This window comes from Agelaius tricolor, unplaced genomic scaffold (assembly GCF_023055355.1).
Source record: "Agelaius tricolor isolate 1412-34295 unplaced genomic scaffold, bAgeTri1.0.p SCAF_9, whole genome shotgun sequence".
In the NCBI taxonomy this organism is placed as follows: domain Eukaryota; kingdom Metazoa; phylum Chordata; class Aves; order Passeriformes; family Icteridae; genus Agelaius; species Agelaius tricolor.
This window is the reverse complement of record NW_027269269.1, coordinates 34,388,699-34,412,664: the sequence shown is the minus strand read 5'-3', so window position 1 is coordinate 34,412,664 and position 23,966 is coordinate 34,388,699. Positions and strand designations below refer to the sequence as shown.

General features: G+C 45.9%; 1 protein-coding gene across 1 annotated transcript; it reads left to right on the top strand.

Moving 5' to 3' along the window:
* Window positions 1-210: 210 nt before the first annotated feature.
* Window positions 211-23,966, top strand: DGAT2 (diacylglycerol O-acyltransferase 2). Its single transcript, XM_071433647.1, has 8 exons — window positions 211-393; window positions 8,597-8,716; window positions 9,700-9,807; window positions 10,626-10,696; window positions 18,122-18,326; window positions 20,788-20,962; window positions 21,594-21,796; window positions 22,555-23,966. Exons 1-8 carry the CDS (start codon window positions 354-356, stop codon window positions 22,707-22,709), a joined length of 1,077 nt encoding a protein of 358 aa, XP_071289748.1. The 5' UTR covers window positions 211-353; the 3' UTR covers window positions 22,710-23,966.

Sequence of the window (23,966 nt, the reverse complement as noted above, 5' to 3'; positions counted from 1 at the left end):
TTAACATCCGTGCTAATCCAAATCGTTCTGTGATTCTATAAAACAGGGCATGAAACAGCCTGTACAGGGGGCGAGCCTCTGCTTGTTCTCCCCGCTCCCTAAACCCTATCCCATGTAGAAATCTACACCGCCGGGACCAAGAGCTTCCCCTCACCCCCACGGCTGGGCTGAGAGACCCGGGAGCCCGGCCGGGTCCGCCCCTGCACCCTCCCTCGGTCTCCGCCTCCTCCTGCCGGGCTATATATGGATACACGGCCGGAGTCTGTCCGGCTCGCTGGCTGCGCCGGGGCTGCGGAGCGTGGGGGGCTCCTCCGTCCCATGGCCTTGCCCGAGCCCTGAGCGCGCCCCCCGCCATGAAGACCATCATCGCCGCCTACTCCGGCGTGCTCCGAGGTACCGGGGGAAGGGCTGGAGATGAGCCTTGTGCCCGGAGGGGATGCTGCGGTGCGGAGCAGCTTTCCGGTGCTTCAGGGGCTGGGGTGGGAGCAGCACCGAAACACTCGGCCTTATGAGATTCTTCCTTTTCTTTTTTTTGGCCGTAGGAACGTTGTTCACGGGGAGTAAGGAGAGGGAAGAGCGATGTGCAATGGCGGGGAGGGAGCTGTAGCTTTCCTTGGGTGGAGGATTACAGGTCTCTGCGCAGGTTCTGTGTTTTAGCAGCTCGGGGTGCGCTCCTGGGGCTGCTGGGAGCGGCTCTAGTTGGGTCTTGCACATTTTGCCGAGGAGCAAACTACAGTGAGTTTGTACCTTTGCAAAATGTGGGCGCGGGGCACTTGCGTGTAAACGAGTCCTCCCCTCCCCCCCACCCACCCCTTCCTTTTGTCGTGGTAGGAAGAGAAGTGTGGTCGCTTTATCGGATAAAGTTAATTCTCAACTTTCTATCCATAGAATTTCATTTAGCTTGGAAAAGGCCTCTTCAGCGAGTCCAACTGTTTCATAATGCTTTGTTCCCCACACCTTCATCAAGGGGAAAATGGCAACGTGTTGGTATTTTTGCTCTCTTCTAATGAGGAGGTGAAGATTCACTGTTGAGCAGGAGTTTGGTGGTAGCCAGTTCTGCCAGGTTTGCTTTAGCAGCCCTCTGTGCTGGTGAGTGACTTGTTGAGAGAAGCGGAACTGGTGTCAGCCACTGACACCCGTCGTGGACAGAGCTGCTGCAGACACCCAACACCTCCCTGCACGCCGGAACATGTTGGTTAAAGGCTGTGGAGAGAGTATAGGAAATCCCAAACCACAAGCTACTTTGCCTGCTTGTGAAGGCATCTCAAAGGATCTTCTAGGAATAAATTCAGCAAGTATAAATGTTTTGCTAGATAGAGTTTTGTATGCCTTCTGCAAGGGTGCTTGTCTGGAGAAAGGTCAGGATTTGCAAACGGGGGAGCTTTGCGTGACAATGCAGTTGGACAGCGATTTAACTTGTGATTTGTGGAGGGTCCTTGAGTGGTTGCTCTGTGTTGTGAAAGGCTTTTTGCCCTCAAAAAGCAAACTGCTAATACCTCCTGGATTGAAGAGACCTGTGAAATGTTTTATTGGTTAAACAAATCATTAGCAGAGCTGAAGGGACATGAACCTGGTGAATTAACCTCTGAAGTCTTGATTTTGCAATGGCCTGTCTGGTCCTGGGTGTAGAGCTGCTGGTGCTCATCTCAGCCAGGATATTAGATTGATTTGAAGGATTGGTTGTGAACTGACTGGGGAGAAGACCTGCACGTGTTTCCTGTGTTCAGATCTGTTTCTTAAAATAACTTCACTTGTTTCCATGACTAACAGAGGTCAAGTTATATTTTCAGTGGAGAGAGGTTATTTGAATTAGCATCATCTGAACTGTTATATTGAGAGTTAACTGCAAACTAAGTGCAGAGAATAAATAATTCAGGAAACCTATAAAATATGTAGGGTTGACCCGAGACCTCAGCAGCCACCTTGTTGGCACTGGCATGTTAATGATGGATCTAGGACACATGCATAATTCAAAATGGACTGTGGTTTAGGGACAGTGATTGGCCTCATCTCTAGATAATCCTGATTAGTGATGGAAAGCTGTCTTAACTCTCCTCAGGTCAGTTTTCCTCGGAGGCACCTCGTGGGGATCTTGCAGTGATATTTGTGCTTTTTAGCCTAATTTAACTTATTGCTGCCTGGGGAGACAAGGGATGTTGCCTTGGTGACTGCAACATCTACCAACCCCTTGCCAGTGCTGCAGCCTGCATGGGCAGGAAAGCACAGGACTGGCTTCAAAGCCGAATCCGGGTGCCTCCCAGAGGAGCTCTGACTCCCACTGGGTATGGAGATAGTGGTGTAGGACCCTGCAGTTCAAAGCTGGCAGAGGTGATGTGGTGTGGAGGTTCATTCATGAGACCTTATGCTTGATCATGTTGGATAACTTGTCTCATTACAGAAGGTGTGCAGAACAAGCCCCCTAGATTTTTTTTTTCCTATGTCCGTGAGTATTTTCTTCCAAGTATCATGCTTGTGCAAAGGGCTGACTTTGGGGCGAGCATCTGAATGGCTCATACTGTCCTTTAGTCTTTTTTTTTTTCTGGCATCTAATTTTGCTCTGGTGCTTGTAAATTTGGCTGAATTAAGTCTGATCCTATTTAAAAACAGGCCAAAAAGAAAAAAAAGGTGCAGGCATCTGCCTCTATATCCATCCCTGTATGTATGCAGAGGAATGTTCCTTGATATCAACCCATTACTGCAAAAATCAGAGAAGACCTTGAACCAATGCCTAGGGTTGGATGATGGTCTGAGACAACTGGTTGGGTAGGAGGGGTTGTGGGCTCCTCATCTTGACCTGCCCCACTTTGGCCATAGGAGGCCCAGGAGGTCTCCTCCTTGTGTTGGGTAGAGCAGCAAGGAGGTCTTGTCTCATGCTTCTCTGTTGAGCAAAGATGCTAGTGTGGCTGGAACCTTGAAAGGCTGTCCTGTGCTGAAATGTCTTTTCTAATGTTACTTCATCAGTAAGAAGTTCGGGATGAAGAAGATGATTTTTCTCAGCTTTACCTTGGAGTTAGTCTTACACTCACATGAGGGTTACCAGACCTGAGTTCTGCTCTGGGGTGGGCAGCCTGGGAGCTCCTGTTTTGGGAGAACAGGATCAGGCTGGCTGCAATGAGGTGCTGTCTCTTGACAAAGTTGCTTGGGAGATGAAGGTCTGGGCTTGCTTATATGAAAACCCCTCTTTCAGAGCTCTCATGTGCTCTGGACACAGTGATGAGCTGTAGGAGGATGGGTCATTTTCTCTTGTCCAGACCTGTTCAGTGTTGCTAAATTAAATCTAAGCTTGTTGGCTGCTCTGGGACAGTGGGGTTTTGTGGCTGCATCCCTTTAACACACATACTGCTGTGAGTGTGGAGGCTGAGGGCTGAGTTTAGTGCTGAGAGTAAATCCAGAGCTAACATAAGTAATCATGACAGATTTGTTTCCTGGGTCTGGAGAATCCCAGCTCCTTTCTAAAAGAGAGGATAGAAATTTTTATTTGCATGTCCCTGTTCAAAAATATTGTTGCTTTCCAGTCATAAACGCACCATACTGCAGATAACGTAATTGAGTAGCTTCCTGGGACAGGAGCAAACTGTTCTAAACTGTGTACAGGGCAGGATAACTATACTCTGCACTAATTACTCAGTATTTTCTTAAATTGTTTACTCTGTAGTGAATATACTTGTGCTTGGGGCACCCAAGTAAACCCAAGACACAAAAGAACTTGTGTTGCTCAAGGGGTTTTACAGGTGCTCCTGCAAGCTGTGTGGGCTCCTGCTCTTGCATGGGTGGCTAAGTCCTCCTGAATATTCTAGTACTGGTCTGTTTTTATTGTCTATCTTTGTTCCAGTTTTAGCTTCTCTGCAAAATACATGGCTCAAAATGTCCATTTGCAGTTTATGCTTTGATGGATCTAATACAGTTTTCTTCCAAATAAGCCGTGTGAAGCTGTTTAATTATTGGCCAAGAAATAGCATGCTAATTGTCTGGAAAAGGTGGCAGATGAAGCTTGGGTTTAACAAGGTTTCAGTGTATTTTTAATTATATGTAACACTTGTACTTCTTCTCAGTTAATTTCCTTTGCTGACATTTAATTAAGCCATGTCAGTTGGGTACCCACATGTGAAGTCCTGTTTACTTCCACTCTTGGGATCTTTGATTCTACTTCCCTGGCTAGATAAATGTTGTTTGTGTAATTTATCTGAAATAAACTGTGCTAGAAGAGCACCAGATGCTGAGTAGGTAATGCAGGAATCAAATGCTTGGTCAAACCATTTGCTGATTCCAGGATCTCCGTGGTAGCAACTCCTGTGTTTGATGTTAAATGGAACTAAATGATAAAAGTATGGTGAGCCCATCACCAGTTGCAGGATAGCTGGCTGATGTCCCTGAGCTCCCTTGGAAGGCTGCGGATGACTGCCATCTCTGAGCAGCACGGAGTTCTCCTGGAGAAGTTGTCACTCTGTCCATTGTGACAAGGAATGTCCTTGAGAGCCATGCCTGGCTTAGTGCAGGGAGTATCCCACCAGCACTCCAGGGAATGGGCTGCAGTGTGAGCTGGAGACCAGCTCATCTGAGCCCAGGAAAGCTGTTGGTAAAGTATATCTTGTGGAGATATGGTCTGCCAAGGGTGACCCCAAGAGTCATGGAATGGCTTGGGTTAGAAAGGATCTTAATGATCATCTAGTTAAGGCTCCCCAGTCAGGCTTTCCAGTTCTGGGACAGGTACCTGGAAAATGCTCCAGGGCCTGTGCAGCGTGGCCAGCTCAGGATCAGCTACTGTCGTCAGCGGCAGAAGATGGAGGTTTGGGTTTCTTCAGGATCCAGGATATTTCCTTGGGGAAAGACTGATAGGAATGTATACAAATTATAGTTATGTCTACTGGGCCCTTCTAAAGTAGGTTATAAGGATAATCTGTTCCCTGAAAGTTACAGAAAATGCCTTGGGTTTTAATATGTGAAAGGTACTTGGTGTGGGCCCACAGGTGAGCCATTAGGAGGAAGTATTTTCTCTAATGGACTGAACTCAAATGTCAATGTTGGGTTCTTCTTCTGTGGCTGAGTGCCACTCCCCCTTCCCCCTCATTTCTGTTGATTTGTCAAAGCTCTTCTGGTCTGTGTCACTAGTAACTGGCCTGGTTCTCCAGAGCGTGGAGGGTCTTACCAAAAATGCCTCCTGGCTACTGAAGCTGAAAGGAGATAAGGCTTGTCTGGGGGTTGAACACACAGTGTCAGTCAGACATGATGCAGACATGATGAATGAGAAGCTCAGGACTGTCTGGAAAAGATTGTCTTGGCACTTAAGTCTGTGAGTGCCTGGTTGATGAAATGGGTTGATCTGGAGTCCGCAGGTTTGGTGCAAAGGTAGACCTGATGAACTTGCCAGTTCAACTGACCGTTCCCATGGTCCTTTCCTTTGCTACTGGGCATCTTTCATTTCTTATCTGGGAATTAAATGCTAATATTCAGGCCATGGTAGCTACTGACTTTGCTGGTGTCTTGGTCTGAAAAGACAGGTGTCTGCTAAGGAAGGCAGGAGCCCCCCCTGAAATGGGAAATGTAAATCCCCTCCCCCTGCATTGTTATAAATTTCACATTAAGGGGGGGCTCTCAGGCAAAGGTATGGGAGCAGGAATAACAGTTCTTTATTAGAGAAGAGAATAAAAAAATAAAATAAACAATGCAGTAACACAAAACACTAACAGAGTCAGAATACGACCCGACACCCTGTGGGTCAGGGTGTTGGTAGCAGTCTGACTCAATGGTGGCTGCAGTGCTCCTGGAGTGTCAGGTGTGGTTCTGTTGGAGCAGTGATGCTGTAGAAGGGTGTAGTCTTCCTCTGAAGGTCCAGTGGAAGAGGCAGCTGTTCCTCTGGGAATCCAGTGGAAACGCTGTTCCAGTATCCCAAAATCTCAGCTTATATCCAGGTAGGAATGCTTAGCTCCTCCCCCTGGGCAGAGCATCTCACAATGTGATGCTGTAATTTTATCAGTCATGCAGTGACATTCAATGGCCCATTAACAGCAGATGTCTCCCCAGAGGGAGGATTGGCTTGTGGAAGAGATTAAGAAAACTGCCCAATTAACAGAAGATAACTGCTCCTTCTCTTACAGATGGCAAATAGAATACACACACTGTCTTGCAATCTAGGACACCTGGTGTGGAGAATATTGTTCTCTTTGAAGGATACCTTTGCTTTCAGCAAATAACTGACCCAGGACACTTGTGTAAGGGCAGGGGCTTAGAGCTGTCAGGCAAACCACTGCCTTCCCTCTGTCTGCAGGGGTTGAATGTGAGCTTTATGTGGTTCAAAAAACAAGCTGACAGGTTGACTTGTGCTACTCAATACTGGTCTATTTACTGGGCTGGCAATGCCTACAATATGTTCAAACATCTAGAAAATGCTGAAGTACAAATTCTCATCTAGAGGGATAAACAGCTGTTCTCTTTGGTAAGAGGATAGGGATTTAGCTGATCCAAGGCTGGAGTGTTTGGTTTATGAAGCCAAAGACGTTTGGTAGTGTAAATGCAGGTGCTGGAAGAAAAAAATTACGTGGGGCTGGGCTTTTATTGTGTCACAATCTCAAAGGCCTTTGGCTTCTTTTGGAGGACGTAGACGTAATGTCCAGTGACACTACTGTTGCTAAATGCTTTTTTTAAACTTGTGTTTGGTAATCCTCAGTCAATATCAAGATTGTCCACATGCAATTTTGTAAGGTTTTTGGGATAGCAAGTACCTGGCTGGAGCTGTGGCCCCTCAGCAAGAGTTGAGCAACCTGGTCTTGTGGAATGTATCCCTGCCCATGGCAGGGCACTGGATTGAGATGAGCTATAAAGGTCTCTTTGAATACAAATCATTCTAAACCCAAAGATTTCTTTTACCCTTAAGCAGGCAACTGGCTTTGTAAAAAATGGGGTGAAGTTTATCCCTCACTCCAAATTTGGGGATTTGCTACTAGATTTTACAGCATAGGATTTCTGAATCTCACTGCTTAGATACTCTAGTGTGGCAAACCAATGCACGGTGACAGTTTAACTCAACATATTCTCCTGTCTCACCTCAGAAGCAGGAGAACTACTTGCTGGATTCATTCTTAATACTGCACTATATTATCTTTTAAAGAACTGCCTACAGCTCTAGCTGTTGTTTCAACCTGGATTAGTGCTGTAGGTTTCAGTTCACTTGCAGTTGTACTGGTATGATCTATCCCAGCCTAAAACTTGGTCTGCTTAGAGTAATTAATGCCCAGTGCACTACTGGGATTATTCATGTAACATGGATTAAGCAGAACCAAGGGTCTGAACTGGGTGGTCTGGTTCTAAATTTAGACTGCAGCCTTTGTTGTGGCTCCCCCTTGAATGTTGCCAGGGATGAGGCATCTCTGGGTAACCTGTGCCAGTGTTTCACCACCCTCACAGAAAAAACTTCTTCCTTACCTAATCTAAATGGACCCTCATTCCTATGAAGCAGTTGCTTTACATATTTAAAGGATGCACCCGTGAGAGTATCTTTGTAGAAACTACCAAAAATCCTAGTGCCTGCTCATACCTAGAGAAACTATTTTCAATCACTTTCATTTGACTGATTGTGAACACTTGCTATGCTATTTCCACTAGCAGGTAATATCTTGTCAGCAAGAACTGAACCTATTCAGTGTAATAGCTTCTTTCATAGTCCTAATCACAGGCTGATCCTTAAATACAAAAAAAAATATGTAATTACACAAAGTGATTTGTATTTTGGTCAGTTTATTATGATGCTTGTAAATAAGGTAATGAAGAAACGTGAAGGAAAACCCACTTGCAAGTGCTTCTTTCTGGGGGCTGTGTATACTGTCAAAAGCTGCAGTGGGTGGTTCTTCATATAGAAAGCAAGTGTTTTCAGTGTTTTACCCACTTCTGGGTTTTTTCCCCGCTTGAATATCTTAAGCTTCTATAAGAGTGGCTTTCAGCTCCTTCCCTCTTATTTACTGCTTTAGGAATGCGGATAGTTTTCCTTACCCATAGAGCTGTGGATCCTCAGGGTTTTATGTTGAGGTGTTCAGCTAGCATTTGGGCTGTGCTGAGGGAGGCCAGAGCACAGAGCTTTCCTTGAACAGCACTGGGAGTTGTGCAACAGGCCTTGAGAAGGGAGAATAGCTCACACCAGAGCCAAGTGTCTGCTTGCCTGTGTTCTGAGGCAGCTGATCTTTATCTTACTGTGAGCTCATGGGGTTCCCTTTTACCAAACACCCCTCTGAGGAGCTGGCAGTGTGAGGTGAGAGTGTGTTAGGAGCATGGGTTAACATCCTCTGCACTTTTATGGTCAGGTTAACAGAGGCTTGCTTGGGTGGGTACTGATGATTACTCATTAATCCCCTCCAGTATTCTGAAAAAAGCTGAATGTTGGCACATGGCAGTCCTTCCTCTTCCAGGATGCCCAAACTCCATGGAAAATACTAGTTTTTAGCAAGGCTTGCTGTAAAAGCAAACTGCAGGTTTATCTGAAACCTCTTACTAAAATAAGCTGGACTTGATGACCCTTCCTTCTATGATTGTGTTTCAAAGGAAAAATATTGTTTCCTTTGCTCAGTGTGCAAACGTAACTTTATTTCTTTTATTTGTCTTTCTTTAGGCACGGGATCGAACATTCTTTCTGCTCTGCAGGATTTGTTCTGGCTATTGAAATCCAAAGTAGAGAAACAACTCCAAATCATCTCTGTGCTGCAATGGGTTCTCACTTTCCTTGTCATGGGTAACACATTTTGGCCTAAAGCAAAGGGGTTTTGGCTGTAATTCTGGAAGAATTTTAATGCAAAATGTTGACTTTTTCATAAGTGTTAATTACTAGATGCGTACTGCAGCAGTGTAGTTCCTGGGGTACATGGTTACTGTAAACCAGTTGCATTGATATTTTCAACTATAAATGCCTTTTCCTGGCTCTAGAAAATCATAAGAGCTATGGAAGGACTGACTGATGTTTGGCTTGTGGCAGTGTCTACTGTGCAAATGAGGCTGAAACAATTGGAAATGTCTTAGTTGGCTTGCTCATGGGAATATCCACAGAGATTTCTTAGAAGCAGCTGGTAACTGATGCAAGTGCAATGCCTTCCTCTTGGCTTGGTCTCCTTCCAGGAGGTATCAGCAATGAGCAAGAGTTGTTTGTGTTAGACCAGTAAAAGAGTAATATGTTTATTACCTGTTTATCCCTGGGTACTTGGATTATGTGAAACCTCAGGCTGCTCTGCTCCGTTGGATTGTTAATGATTAAACTGGAGAATGGCTGCTCTCAGCATCTGTCTCACTCTACCTTCCCAGTTCAGTTTGTGCAGAAATGACTGTGTCAGTTTTGGGTGGGATCCTTGGCACCCTCGTGGGATGGCTGATACAGAGCAGGTGTAACCTGTGGAAGATGTGTGTAGCTGTGGGGGAAAATCCCATTGGTGTGGGCCACAGAGAAATCTTCATGCTCATCAAGTCTGAGGAAGCAGCTGCCCTACCTGGAGATACAAGAGATGCCTGGAGGCACCATTAAGGGGAAGTTGAGGTTTTCCAGAGCTCTAGAGGAAGCTGCCTCAGCCCTACATAAGGGGCTTTTGACCAAATCCAGTTTATTTGAGGATTAATGACATCAGACTGAGACTAAGATTTCAGCATAGAAGAGTCAAAAGGCAGGGGATGTAAATAGAGACCAGAATGTGCTGCAACCTTGTTTTCTTCTTTCTTGCACCTCTCCAGGTATTGCTTGCACTTTAATCCTCATGTATATACTGTGCACAGATTGCTGGGCGATTGCTGCTCTGTATTTAGCCTGGCTGGTATTTGACTGGAATACACCAAAGAAAGGTAAATATTGCAGAAGAGATACTCGTTGTTCAAGTGTCCCTGTCTCCATATTTGGACAAAGAAGCACTTCCTTGTAATGGATGACTTCTCTTCTTAGTGGGACTTGGCTGAATCACTGACCAAATGCATTATTCAGTGTAGCATTTAAATGTCAGCCCTCAGCATGAACAGTGACTGCAGGTTTCATTGGTGCTGAGGGCAATACAAAATTAACATTCACTGCTATTATGCCGTTGCTGGCTTTTATTAACATATTTATAAGGCATAGGTTCTTTTCTTACTTCCGAAAGATCTGAATAGTCAAGACCTTTTTGTCCTGTGCAGCTCTTGCAAGGTGCAGATTCTGATGTGATTATCAAGGTGTGGCTCCTCTGTGGAGTCGGTGTTGCTACAGATTAAGCAGATTACTTTATTTCAGAAAAAAACTCCCAAACCTGTAGAAGCCAGCTCTGGGAACCAGCAGTGGTAACAAGCTTTGGCAACTGCTTTTATAGCCAGATGAGCACAGTTGTCCATTGCTTCAAGATGACTGAAACCATCTGAGATTTTGGCCTTTCCTAAAGGTTGAATTGGAGTGTTTCTAGTTTGAATTGTAGAGTTGTCTACCCTGTATTTGCAGTCAAGCCTTAATTTGTTTGAAGTACCTTGTATTCCAGAATGTACATTGATTTCAGTGAATGATGCAGGTCTCCCTGCATCAGGGAGGAATGAAAGTGTTGATTCCTCTGGTGAGAAACCAAACCCTGGAGTCCTTCAGGCTTTCTGATGGACAGCCATGTGGAAAGAGCTTTAAAGACACGATTCCTTTTTTTCAACAGGGGGAAGAAGATCCCAGTGGGTGAGAAACTGGGCTATATGGAGGTACTTCAGGGATTATTTTCCAATAAGAGTAAGTAGAAGTTTAACTCTATACCCTGGAGTTTAACTGCTTTAGTGTCTTGTACTGGCCCTAGTCTGTCTATGGCACTGAACTGTAAGCAGGACATGGCCAGTTACTATTGCCACACTGCTGCTTGCGGCAGCTGTGGTTAGAAAATCTGAAATGTATTACCAATGGTGGCAATGTGATTGCCAGAAGCTGCTGTTTCTGGTGGTTTTACCAGATTGCTGGAGGCAGCGTGCAGTCCTTGTTCATCTCTCCAGCTTCTGGAGACATTGGCACAGGTTGTCCCAGCAAGTGGTGGCTGCCTCATCCCTCAAAATGTTCAAAGCCAGGCTGGATGGGGCTTGGAGTAGCCTGGTCTAGTGCAAGGTGTCCCTGCCCATGGGAGGGAATTGGATGATCTTTAAGATTCCTTCCAATGCAGATCACTCTGTGATTCTCTTCTGTGCTGCAGCGGTCCTGTGTAGTGCCTGACCCTAACACTGTTCCCCTCTCATAAATCATAAAATCTAGCTCAGTTTCTGCCTGTTTTGCAGTAACACTTCTGCTCTGGGATGTATTGGGCCAGAATATCTGGGACCTCTGTGCACCAAAAGTCAGCACTTCACAGGGGGCAGTGAAATTTGTCCTCAAATCTTTTCCCTTTGGAGAAGTGGATTTTCCAGCAGTGGGAATTGCTTCAGTTCTCCAGCTTGTAACTTGCTCACCACATACTTGTATTTTTCCTACTGGTTCAGACATGTTGCAGAAAGAGGACAAGGCTGCCAGGCTGCTCTGGGACAGCAGAATTAGCTGGATGACTTGGAAGGGAGCAGGGGTCAAATTCGGCTAGGAGGGAACTCGATCCTCTTTGGAAGGGCACACAGCTGAAAGGACTATTATGTAAGGTTGTTGGCAAGTTTTACTCAGCTTGACTATGAGGGAGGGACCTTGATACAGCTTTTGAGCTACGTATCCCCAAGATAGTCTAGCCTCAGAAAGGAACAGAGAATCCAGTTCCAGCAGAATGCCAAAGCGGCTTAGACTGGATTCTTCCCTTGCAAAATCACTTGAACTCTCAGGGTACCTGAACGTGCTGCTGGTGAACAAGCCTTTTGTTGTACTCTGAGAAGCACAGAACCATTTAGGTTGGAAAAGACCTTAAGAGCAAGTCTGACCATTAACCTAGGACTGCCAAGTTCACCATGAAACTTGCTGTTGTTAACAGGTAATTCTTGGCAACTCTAAGTGTACACAGAAAAATTCACTCTGCCTGCACAGGCTGGAAGTCAGCCTGGGTCTCATGACTGACAGAGAGCTGAGCAGGCTCTGCTGTTGAGGATGGGTCTCAGATGTGTTGTGTTCTAGTACCAAGTCCTTAGTGCTGCACTAAACACTGCTGCCTTGGATGTTGCTGAAATGGGCTCTGTTATGCTGGGGACTTGGTTCCAAAGGGTCACCTGCAGTGCTGGTTCTGCTGTTCCATCATTCCTTTGATGCACATTTATCCTTGTCTTCATGGAAATATGCTCTGCAGAAGCCCTGCAGGTCAGATTCACTGTGGATGTTGAAAGTTTGTCAAAGAGCTGGGTTGTTTAGGTAGGTTTAGAGATGACATGGGTAAACTAAACTTTGCAGCAGTTTTTATTTAAATACTTGCTAGCTCACATATCCATTCGTGAGAACTCCTTACGGGTGTAATTCCTTTGCTGCTAAGGGGGAGGAATTGTGCAAGGTTTATGGAGCTGACTGGTATTTCACATGCAAAGGGCAGAACAGGAGTGCTGACAGCTGGGAGATGACTCCTGCACGTGTTTTGGGGGAACAGCCAGCTGGCTGCAGGGCTGGGAAAAGCTGCTGCAGGGATCTTAGGGCAGAGAGGTGTTCGAAGTGCTTTTCTGCAGTTACAGGACTGATGCATGAACAATGAATAATGTCTGGATATTAAGAATGGTACCAAGAACCAGAATGCCTTGGGCTTGCTGAGAGCATGGCAACTCATGGGTAAAACTAGTTACCTGTTCTTTCCCAAGAGGGAGATGGGTCTACAGAGGATCACTTGTTTAAATGTTCTCTCTGCAAAAATAATTTTTACTGGATTCTGATCTGTGTAATGGCTCAGGAGGACTTGGTTTGTGAACCGGGCTTATGGTTTGTCAGGACAGTCCTCTGCTGCATCTCCTCCTGTGCCATGTGTCTGCTGAGCACTGCAAGGACAGATCACACCAGTGACAGTCACACTGGTGGCACTTGTAATGCTGAAATTGCCTCCAGCAAAGTCTGCATATAGAGCTGTGGTAGCTGCCTCCATACCTGCACAGGTACCAGCTGTGCTGGGCTATCAGCTCAGATTTAATTCATAGAATCATGGTACAGTTGGAAGGGACCTTAAAGCTTGTTTCCTCCCCTCTGCCATGGTCAGGGACATCTTCCATTAGACCAGGTTGCTTCAACCAGGCTGTGTAGCCTGGCCTTGAACACTTCCAGGGATGGGGCAGCTCTAGCTTCTTTGGCAGCCTGTGCTGGGGCCTCACCACCCTCACAGACAAGAACTCCTTCCTATTTGGCTTGCTGTATTAGAGGAGCTGCATGAGAATCAAGCTCTGCTCCAGTGTTTGTGCTGATTAGGCTGGTCTCACTAGAGTCAGCAGTGCCTCCCAGCCTGAAACACCAGGACTATTGTACCCCTACCTGGAGATATGAGGTCATGTTTTGTAATACCAGGTGGATTTGGAAAGCAGCCTGAATCTGTCTCAGTTACTCAGCATGAGCTGAGTTGGCCACATTCCCTGGAACTTCATGCAGCTGCTCTGACAATAAAAAGTTACTTTAGGGCACTAGAAACTTAAGTTTGTCTACTGGTTAATGGCTGGCCTTGCAAATAGTGCTTTAAGCTAAGCAGCACATGAAGTGGCTGAGGAATGTTCCAGAGAACTGAGTCCTGAACCTGAAGTGCAGGTGAAGCCCAAGCCCTTGCAGGTGTATGAATGGGGCTGGACTGAGCAGACATCATCTGCACTCACTGTCTCCATCTCATGCTTGATCCCAGCAGCCTCCTAAACACATGCTGATCTGAGAATGTCGTGCTGGCAGTGCCATGAGCTAAAGGTTTTGTTTAGGTAAAGAAGCTGTCACCTGGGCATGTGAACATCTCCACATGCAGTAGGACCCCAGGCAGTCAGGGCTTCAGATCTTTGGCTTACCTTTGTCAGACTGTGAGCACTTCAGGTGTGTGCAGGGAGACCTGCTCACTGCAGTGGAGGAGTTGGCATCTGGCCAGAGCAGGAATTGCTGCCAAAAGTGTCTTTTGTTTTTTTTCCCCTCAATTTGTCTTGTATTCTGTGTCTTGGCTTGCTTCCTGGCAAAGCTCCTCCTTAATCATTGTACATGATTTACAGAATGGAAATAGAAGGGTTTGATTGCTCTGTCATAACCTAGTGTAGTGGAAGGCCCATAACAGGGAGTTAGAACAAGCTGAGCTTTAATGTCCCTTCCAACTGAAGCCATTCTGTGAATTTGTGACATATATAAAACTGGGAGCCTGGTGATGGGTCGTCAGGTCCTGGCTTGCACTGCTGGGAAGAGAAGATAATTTCTTCCATTGTGTTGCTGGGTGTGATATGGCTAAGTACAGTTTTTGGGTTGTTTTGCAAGCTTACATGCTCATGAGACCTGCTGCTTGGATCCTGCAGGATAGGCTCTGGTTTTCTGCTCTCTGCATGCTGCCAGTCAGTGCTGCTCAGCTCCCACCCAGACAACTGATTTTTTTCCTGCTTTCTGGCTCCTGGTGCTGAGCAGCAGGGGTTCTGCAGTCCACTTTCTCCACTACTGAATGTGCCACTGTTGCTAAAAATAAAATTGGCAATGTGGTTCTTTAGCTGTATCTGGCACTCAAATATTAACACTCATTTTCTTTATGCTGTTGCACTGGCTTACTGCTTCTGTAGGCTGGCTTAGTTCTGTGTAAAGAAATCTGTTATTATTAGAAAGGTGCATGGACTTTGCTCCCAGAGAAACAGGTTTGCTCTCTAACAGCAGCTAGGAACAGGTGTGTTAGTGCAGTGGGGAGAAGGTTCATCTTCACTCCCAGTACTGATTGTCCAGCTGAGATGCAGCAGGGATGTGCTGACTCTGCCTCATCGTGGGAGCACCGAGGCTCCAAAGAGCTGTGGGGGAATGGACAAGACCTTGGAGGCAAAAGGAAAAACCAGCTGGAGGTTCACACTGGTGATGTTCAGTGACAGCCACAGCAATTCCTTGGGGCAGCCTGATAACACTGTTTGCTTCTCAAGGGGAGGGGAGTTCCAAGAAGCAGCAGTGAGTGATCAGCCTCCTGAAGAGAGGCATGGAATCATAGGATGGTTTGGACTGGAAGGGACCTTTAAAAGCATTCTAGTTCCAAACCCCCATCTTGTGCACTTCACTATTTTCACTCTTGCTTGAGTCTAGAAATACATGATTTACACTACTTCAAAAACTCCTGCTTCTAGATTAAATTTAGGGAGAGATGAAGGTATTGGCAGGTCATACCCTCCCTCCCTGGGCTGAGTTTGTGCATTAGCAGATTCAAGACCTCTGCTTGCAGAGAAGTGCCCAACCCTGTCTGATGTCTGTTGGTCTTAGGTTCCCTGGCTTGACTTGGGTGGAAGAACACATAGAATCACCAAGGTTGGAAAAGACCTTGAAGATTGAGTCCAACTATTCCAGTGCCTTTTGGGTAATTTTTCCCAATATGTGATCTGAACCTCCCTTGGTGCTACTTGAGGCTGTGTCCTCTTGTCCTGTCACTTCTCAGCTAGGAGAACAGGCTGAACCTCACCTGCACCCTCCATGTTTACCTTCTGTGAGCCTCTGTGCTGTGGGACAGGTGTAGAGGGCAGTGGCAGCCTGCATGGGACAAACAGGGGAAAAGCACACATGTATGAACATGAGGTGAAATCTCAGCACTCTCCCTTGCCTTTGTTTAGTTGGATCCCTGCACACCCCTTGCCCGGCTCCTGCAGTGCTGTGGCTGGTGGGTTGTCATGGGTATTGCCAACCCTATGGCTCCATAACGGGAGCTCTTGGAAAACAGCCACAGTGATAAGGCTGCAGCTTGGCTGGGGCTCCTGTGAGGTATCCAAGCAATGGCTCCACTGGGATCTGGGTGTCCTTGTATGTGGTGGAGGGGCTGGAGTAGAACAGTGTGTCTTCCATATGCATGGCTCTGCCAAGCTCAACATGCAGATGCCTCATGTTCCAGAAGGATGAGGACAAACCTCCTTTCAGCTGTGTTTCCTATTAAAGGAGATGTGCTTGGTGCAGGAGAGAGATGAGGCTTGGAAATCACTACCTTGCTCTGACAGGAGCTTTAAGGAAGGGGTGTCTGCTGCTTGTGCAGCCAAGCCTTGTGTCTGTATCTACCAGGCCTGTAGTCAAAAAGTCAGAATATTGTCTAGGCTGGAAAAGTTCCCCAAGATCATAAAGTCCAACCATTCTGCTAGAAGTGCCAAGGCCTCCACTAACCTGTGTGCCCAGCTGCCACATCCACAAAGCTCTTAACTCCCTCCAGGGATGTGGGGTCCACCACTGCCCTGGATAGCCTGTTAGAGAAGTCTCTTTACAGCTGAACAAGAATTGATAGATGGAGGGGTTGCTTACCATATCTCTACTTTTTTCCTGGAGATAGATGGGTTTTTGGTCTTTAATCTGTGATCTCTGTTTCTTGTAACTGATCAAGGGGGCAGCCCTTCTATCCTGGGAAGTGAAAGCAAAGTCATCTGCTAATTGGGAAAGAATAGGCAATGGGCTCTGCAGAGCTGTTGCAACCACAAGCCTCTATGCCTTCTTCCTGGAGTTCTACATGACCTCACAGCTAGAGGAAATTATGAAGAGGCCCAGTCACCTTGCAGAACCTCCTGCTGCATCATGCTTGTATCACAGCCACTGTTTTAAATAGCACAGGAGCTGTAGCTTCATCTGAGGACAAGGCTGAGGACAGGGAGAAGGGAATCAAGTTTCTGGGCATGCTGCTTTAGTGTGTTGCAATGGTACTTCATCTCCCTGTAGCATGATCCAACAGAAAGAACTTGCATAAACACTCCTTGTCCAAGGCAGTGGCACATGCTGGTGTGACATCTTGGAAATCTGTGGAGTTTTTTTTCCTATGGAAACTGATGCAGAGTGGCCTTTGCAAATATAGTTTGAGGGATGGGGTGCCAAAGCGTCAGCTTGTAGGTCTGAGAGCTACTGGGGTGTTGCAGTTGGCAAAAAGTGGCACTGTTGCAGCCTGAAAAAGAGGAGTTGTTTAGTTTAGATATTAGGAAGAGGTTATAGACTCTTAGGGTAGTGAGGTCCTGGCAAAGGTTGCCCACAGAAGCTGTGGCTGCTCCATCCCTGGAAGTGTTCAAGGCCAGGATGGACAAGGCTTGGAGCAACCTGGTCTAGAGAATGGTGTCTCTGCCTATGACAGGGGTTTGGAACTGGATGATCCTTAAGGTCTCTTCCAACACCAACTATTCTAACAGCTGGAAAAAATGAAATTTGGTCTCTATTTTTGTAGGATGATGCAGCAGCCCTGCTGTGTTTTATCCTGTGTGCTTCCTCAGACTGCACATGTACTGGCTGGGGAAGATGCTCTGACACATGGGATGCTGCTGCTACCTATAGCATCACAAAAGCCCCCTCTGGCAGTAGTGGTACCAGGGAATGGGTTAAGACAGCTAGCTAAGACAGCTGTGGAGAGTCCATGTTGTGCAAACAGAGGAGCAAATGGTTAAGAATATTGCACCGCGTGAAAACAATGTGATCACAACTCCTAGTGCATGCCCTGCAAGAATCAGAGATGGTTTGAGCTGTCTTGTTGACCCTTTGGCATGTAGGCCAGGGCAGAACCTCTTAAAAGGAGGGATAATTTCCAGTGGTTACCACCCTTCTGCACATTTTCCTACTTGGAAGGCAGCCAACAGGCCCATTAACTGGTTGGCTTTTTTTTCAGGCATTAGCTGAACTTGCTTCTGCTGTGAGACAGTGATGTTTATGTTGTTTCTGCCTCATACTGGGATGTGAGCCACTAATGTGCTGAGAGAGGGCCTGGAAGGAGGCAGCTGTGGCTACAGGACTGAAGAACTTGATTGGTTTGGGCAAGAGGTGTGTCAGAACACTTTAGGAAGGAGCGGAGAAGCAAAAGGCCCAGGCTGCAGCAATCCATGCCCTATTCCTACCTGGCTGGCTTCTTGTGTCTGAGATCAGCCTCTTTATCTTACTCCCTCTGCTTGGGAAACTGAACTCTAAATGGCTGCTCCTACCAGAGCCTCTGAAATCCAGGAGAGCCTTTACATGAGCTCTTAGGCTGTTCTCCCTGATGGGAAGAGAGACAAAACCTGGAGGATATGATTGCTTTTTTTGCTTCTCCCACTTTTATTTACTATCTGAAAATATCAGTCTTCAATTGAGCTCTTTTTTCTTTCCTAGCTGGTTAAAACCCACAATCTGCTGACCACCAGGAATTACATTTTTGGGTACCATCCACATGGCATCATGGGCTTGGGTGCCTTTTGCAACTTCAGCACAGAGGCCACGGGTGTTGGCCAGAAATTCCCTGGGATCCGACCATACCTTGCTACCCTGGCTGGGAACTTCAGGATGCCCATACTGAGGGACTACTTAATGTCTGGTGGTAAGCACAATCACACTGTGCCATTTCTGCTTTTGCTCTTTGCTCTGAGCTGTCTTCACCTCTGTCAAGTGAAAAGCTGTGTAGGAAGCTCATGTAACCACTTCCTGCCAGTAGCATCACCCAAACATTGTTTTCATATAGTTGTCAAGAGGAAGCTGTGTATAAATGTGAGAAATCCTGTCTAGTGGAAGGTGTCCCTGTCCTTGGCATAGGGTTGGAACTGGATGATCTTGAAGGTCCCTTCCAACCTAAACCATTCTGCGATTCTGTGAATATGACTAATTTGGGCTGCAGGGACTGCTGTTTCCTCTGTGTTCATCCTTAATTCTAGGATACTCTTGTCCAAAACCATAGTAAAGATACCTGACAACTGTGGATGGAACCAAGTTGCCCTAGTCATTGTGTGAAGGTACAGGAGGAAGTTGCACTGACTGAAAATACTGAGTAACCACGGCCAGCTTGGCTCCTGGGCTCACTACCACGTTACTTGTCACACACCTGTGTTTTGTAGTGGTGGTGGATGCTGTCTCCACGCAATTGCACTGCTGGGTGCCTTCCAGGGGTAAAGAGTGTGAAGTATTGCACGATACCAGCTGTTCACAGACCCCCTTCCCTGGGTGTGTTCCTATAGATGGATCCCACGGATTATGCAGTGATGTAAGTGTGCCAAATTCCATTAATAGGTCTGTTTTAATGGAGGCCAGGATTTTCATGCTGGAGGGCTTGTAAGTTATGACTGGGCAGAGGAAACAGTGTTTAAAATACCAATAAAATGTTCTTGCATGGCCTGGGCTTCCTTTTTTGGAGTGAGAGCACCTGTCATTTAGATAGAGGTGAGGGAGTAACGCTTAAAGTCTGTGAATTGAACAATCCAGTAACTTGTTTGCTGTTTCTGGAACTGATTCATCAATAAATTACTTTAAAACAGATATCCTAATAAGTCCCATGGCTTGGAAGACAAGAGGAGTAGCTGTACCTGACTCTGACTTGTTAGAATTGAGTATTTCTGAGATTACTGTCTTAATTGAGGGAGAGAAAAAATAACTGGCTCTGGTGCAGAGAAGGTGTTTGTCCCTATCTAGAAAGGGCATATCTCAAGCTGGTTTGTTTTTATTTTCCTGTACTGATGTTAGTTGCTGTGTGAAGCCCATAATTTGGGAATTCCCAGGACAGCAGTACATGAGAAGTTTGGATCTGTTTTCCAGTCTGTCATGTCTGTAAATTTAGTTGTGTTGCTTAAGTTTCCATGCAGCCTTTTTATACTTTTTTAAACCATCTTTAATCTGTTCAGTATGACTGGCAGACAAGTCTTGTGGCTAGCCAGAGCTGCTTTCTCCTTTTTGGAAGGAATGTGGGAGTAGGCATTAGCAACATCATTGCTGGCTTGGCTATCCCTGAGCATTGTGCTTAAACCAGAGGAAAACTGTGCTTCTTTGTTTCCTAGGATTTAAGCAAGTCTACAGGTGTCATGAAGTTAACCTTCTGAAAGCCATAATTTGTCTTCACTTTCCTATACCAGAACTTAAAGGGTGCTAATACAAAGGCTTTACATCAATTGGATAGTGCTGATAATTCCCTCAGTCCTGTTTTCTGTGGATGAACCACTTCCAGGTGAAATTATAGCAAATCCTAACACTGTACCAATACACACAGTTGGTTTACAACTAGTACAAATTCTTAATTTTACAGCCTACTAGAGGTTAAGGTACAGCAGGGACCCTACAAGGCATGAGGGCATGACCAAAAACCCTATATACTGTGTGAATGTGCTGAAGAGCAGAATTTTATCTATAGTCACTTGTTTCCACGTCTCATGGGGACTGGTGCTTTAGGGCAGAGATTGCTTACTAAAGGTGAAGGGAGGTCCTATTCTTTCCAGTGTGGAATGGAGGGAAAGACCTTCACAGACACTTTCCTCAGAGTATGGATTTATGTAACACTCTGTCCCATAAATTGAAAGAGCTTCATATTATTTCAGGTCTGTCTTAAAGGTTTGTCCACTTATTCTTTTTATATTGCTAAATCTATTGTACATCTATCCCACTACCTGATTTTGCTGAGGAATTGGTCAATATCAGGCTCTCATCCCTCAAAATAAAACAACTGATTTCTTCCTTTCTAAAGGTAAAACAAATCCTATTGTAAAGTTGACATGGAGGGAGGATGTTTGACAGTGACTTTGATATCACTAGATACAGAAAATCCTTGCTGAAGCCTTTTGATAAAGGAAAATTTTTGAGAGCTCATGTTTGTGGAGTTTATGAGCAAGTCTAGTGCTGCCAGGTCTGTGAACTGCTTGTTTAGTTGAGGAATAGGTTGCCTGCTAACACTGCCTGCTCTGACCAGAGGGAGGTTGGACAGCTCAACTTGCAATTGAGGCACAAACTTTGTGCTGTAAGAATGAGAAGATCCTGAAGTCCCCAGCCAATCCCGTAGCCTTGTGTCTGTGTCCTGAATGCAGGTATATGTCCTGTGAACCGTGACAGCATAGACTACATCTTGTCCAAGAATGGCAGTGGCAATGCCATCATCATCGTGGTCGGAGGGGCAGCAGAGTCCCTGAACTGCACCCCAGGGAAGAACTCCGTGACGCTGAAGAACCGGAAGGGATTTGTGAAACTGGCTCTGCGGCATGGGTAAGGGGCACCTCAGTGCTGGACCAGGACGGCTGCCATGGGGAAGGTGCTTTTATTTGAACAACCTGGTCTAGGTGAAGATGTCCCTGTTGAATGCAAGGGTCTAGGACTAGATGGCCTTTAAAGGTCGCCTCCAGCCCAAACCATTCTGTGATTCTGTTCCCTGAAGCAGCTGATACCTTGGAGGGGTTCTGTGGGTGTTTGCCCAGAGCATCAGACATGAGGGTCCTTTGCCTTCTACCCCTGAGCAAGGTGCAGGGCTAGGGGGATCCCTGGGACAGCAGGAGGCTTCCACAGCAAGGAGAGGCAGTGCCAGTATGGGGTGATGACCTGTGCAGTCCCCCGATCCCCATGTGTCTGAAAAGAGATGGCCATTAAAAACAGGAGTTGAGTATATATGGAAGCATGTCCCATACCTGACTGCACAATGTTCCACCAGCCCATTGTCAGTACAATTCTCTTGTATGCCTTCAAAGTCTATCTATTATGTCAGTACCCTGTGCTGCTGAGAGAGCTCTGAGCAATGGTACCAGCAGCTGTGCAGCCTGGCAGAACACACAGCAGCAAGTGTGGGGCTGTCATACGAGCTGCAGTCCCAGGGGTGGGGTCCTGACTCGTTCTGTCTTTCTAGAGCGGACTTGGTTCCTGTCTACTCCTTTGGGGAAAATGAAGTGTACAAGCAGGTGATCTTTGAAGAGGGTTCCTGGGGAAGATGGGTTCAGAAGAAGTTCCAGAAGCACATTGGCTTTGCTCCATGCATCTTTCATGGCCGTGGCCTCTTCTCCTCCAACACCTGGGGCTTGTTACCCTACTCCAAGCCCATCACTACTGTTGGTAAGGTTTTAGTATAAACATGCTGTGTGCCTCTCTAGGTAGCAGAATACTTGAGTCTGTGCTGTACACCTGCTGTAGTTTGGTCCTGGAGTCTTGACTATAGAATGGCTTTCCCTCCTCTATAAAAACCTTCCAGCAAAACTGAGAATGAGCTAGAAGAGTTTCAAGTTACAAGCCTTCAATCAATGTTCTGCAATTTCGCAAGAGGGCTCTTTTTTGGGGGAAAAGGCTGTAGTTATACTTTTTGGCCTTGAATACCTAAAGTCAGAAGCAGCCTGGCCCCCCCATATCCAGTGTGATGCATGTCTGACGGCTGAGTATATAAAGCCAACCCTAAAGCTTGCGTTTGAGTCTAACCCAAAGCAGCAGGGCTTTAAGGGAGGAGGGGAAAAAGGTCAGCTTTGCTTTTGTGGTGTGTATAGGGGAATATCCAAGAAGAACTGACTCTTGGCTCATGTTAATTGAGGAGGGATTTATCACTCTGCTGGAAACAGAAGGGGGACTTCCTAGCCACCCTGAACAGTAGATGCATTTGTGCAGCTAAAGCAGATCTGGTATTGCTGCAGATGTGGGGTGTGTCCTTTTGTGTGCTTCAGAGCCTGGTAAAGCTGTGGGGAATCAGGCAAACCTCTGCTGTAATGGCAAACTGTGCTATTCCAGAATGGGTGTGCTGAACCACCATAGCTGTGTCCATAGAGGACAAATACCTTAGGTTTAGGAGCACTTAAGCTAATGTGTATTTGTCCCTTTTTTATCAGTTGGAGAGCCCATCACCATCCCCAAAATTGATAATCCATCCCAGCAGGATGTGGACTTCTACCATAGCATGTATGTGGACTCCCTGATCAAACTCTTTGACAAATACAAGAGCAGATTTGGCCTGCCAGAGACTGAGGTCTTGGAAGTCAACTGAAGGCACTGGCTCAGCAGCACCTCCTCCTCTCAGAACCAACACATCGTTTCCAGGAGTCCAAGTTGTCACTGTGTACTTGAAAGCCTGTGTGGGTGTATGTATTCTTCAAGCAAGTGTTTAAAGTATTGCTAAACCACTTTAAAAATAATAAAGGCTTTGCTTTAGAGAAATCCCATTAAAACATCTTTTTATACAAAAAAAAAAAAAAGCACAACTCCCCATTGCTGTGAGGATTTGGATAAATGATTGCCTTTGTAATCTGCTGTATAATGCTGTTGGATCACCAGCAATGAATTAGAAAAATTCCTACAGCTACTGTACCCACTAGCACAAGCAGTTTTGGGAGAGTAGGATTCATCTGGTTTTTCAGTCTAAAAAGCAGCAGGTTCATTTGAGCAGCATGGCAGTTTTACAGGTGTGTTGCACAAGAGCCCTGTTGAGACATGCTCACGTAGTCCAAGGGTATTTCTGCTTTGGAAAAGCCCTTTCTGGAAGTACAGTTGGGCTGCCAACCCCCCTGATGTGGCATCTATGCTGGATGGTGCAGAGAGTCAGGTGAAGCTTGATCCATAGTGCAGTGGATGATTTTGTGGCTGTAAATTCACCACTGTATTAAAGATGTCAGTTCAGAAGCAGGTATGTCCCAGGTGCTGCTTGCACAGAGGCTTGTAGCAGGAAATACGAGACTTCTTCATAGCCACAAAACTCCAAGGATAAGCTGTAGGAGCAGTGGTATGGTGCAGTCATGTAGCCCTGGTGTTGCAGACTTTTAGGGTAGACCTTAGGGGGAAAATGCAGTGGGGTTATTGATGCAAGTGCTTTGGATCCCAGAAGTATTTGGGGAAATCTAGGAGTTAGTCCTGGCCTGAAGGTGGCTTCTAATTACTCCATCCAGTGAATGTAAAGGAGTAGCCTTTGCACACATAGGATCTAAAGTGAGCTACTTTTAAAAGTATTTATAAAATGTTTATGTGGATGTTAATGCTGCTTGTAGTGAGATTTCTTGGGAGTACAATTTGTTTATGTATAAACCCAAAACACTGCACTACTTGCATGTCTGACCTGCCTTTTCAACCGTTCAGTTGAGTGTATCTTGAGCTCTAAAATGTGCCTTTCTTCCATGCAAGAGGATGGTACTTCACATTCCTGGAATCTTGCCTCTAAAGACAAATGTTCATCTGTCATATTTGATAGATTATTGTATTACAGAGTATCAATTTTTGTACAAATTTCTAGAAATAAACTTGGGCAAAAATA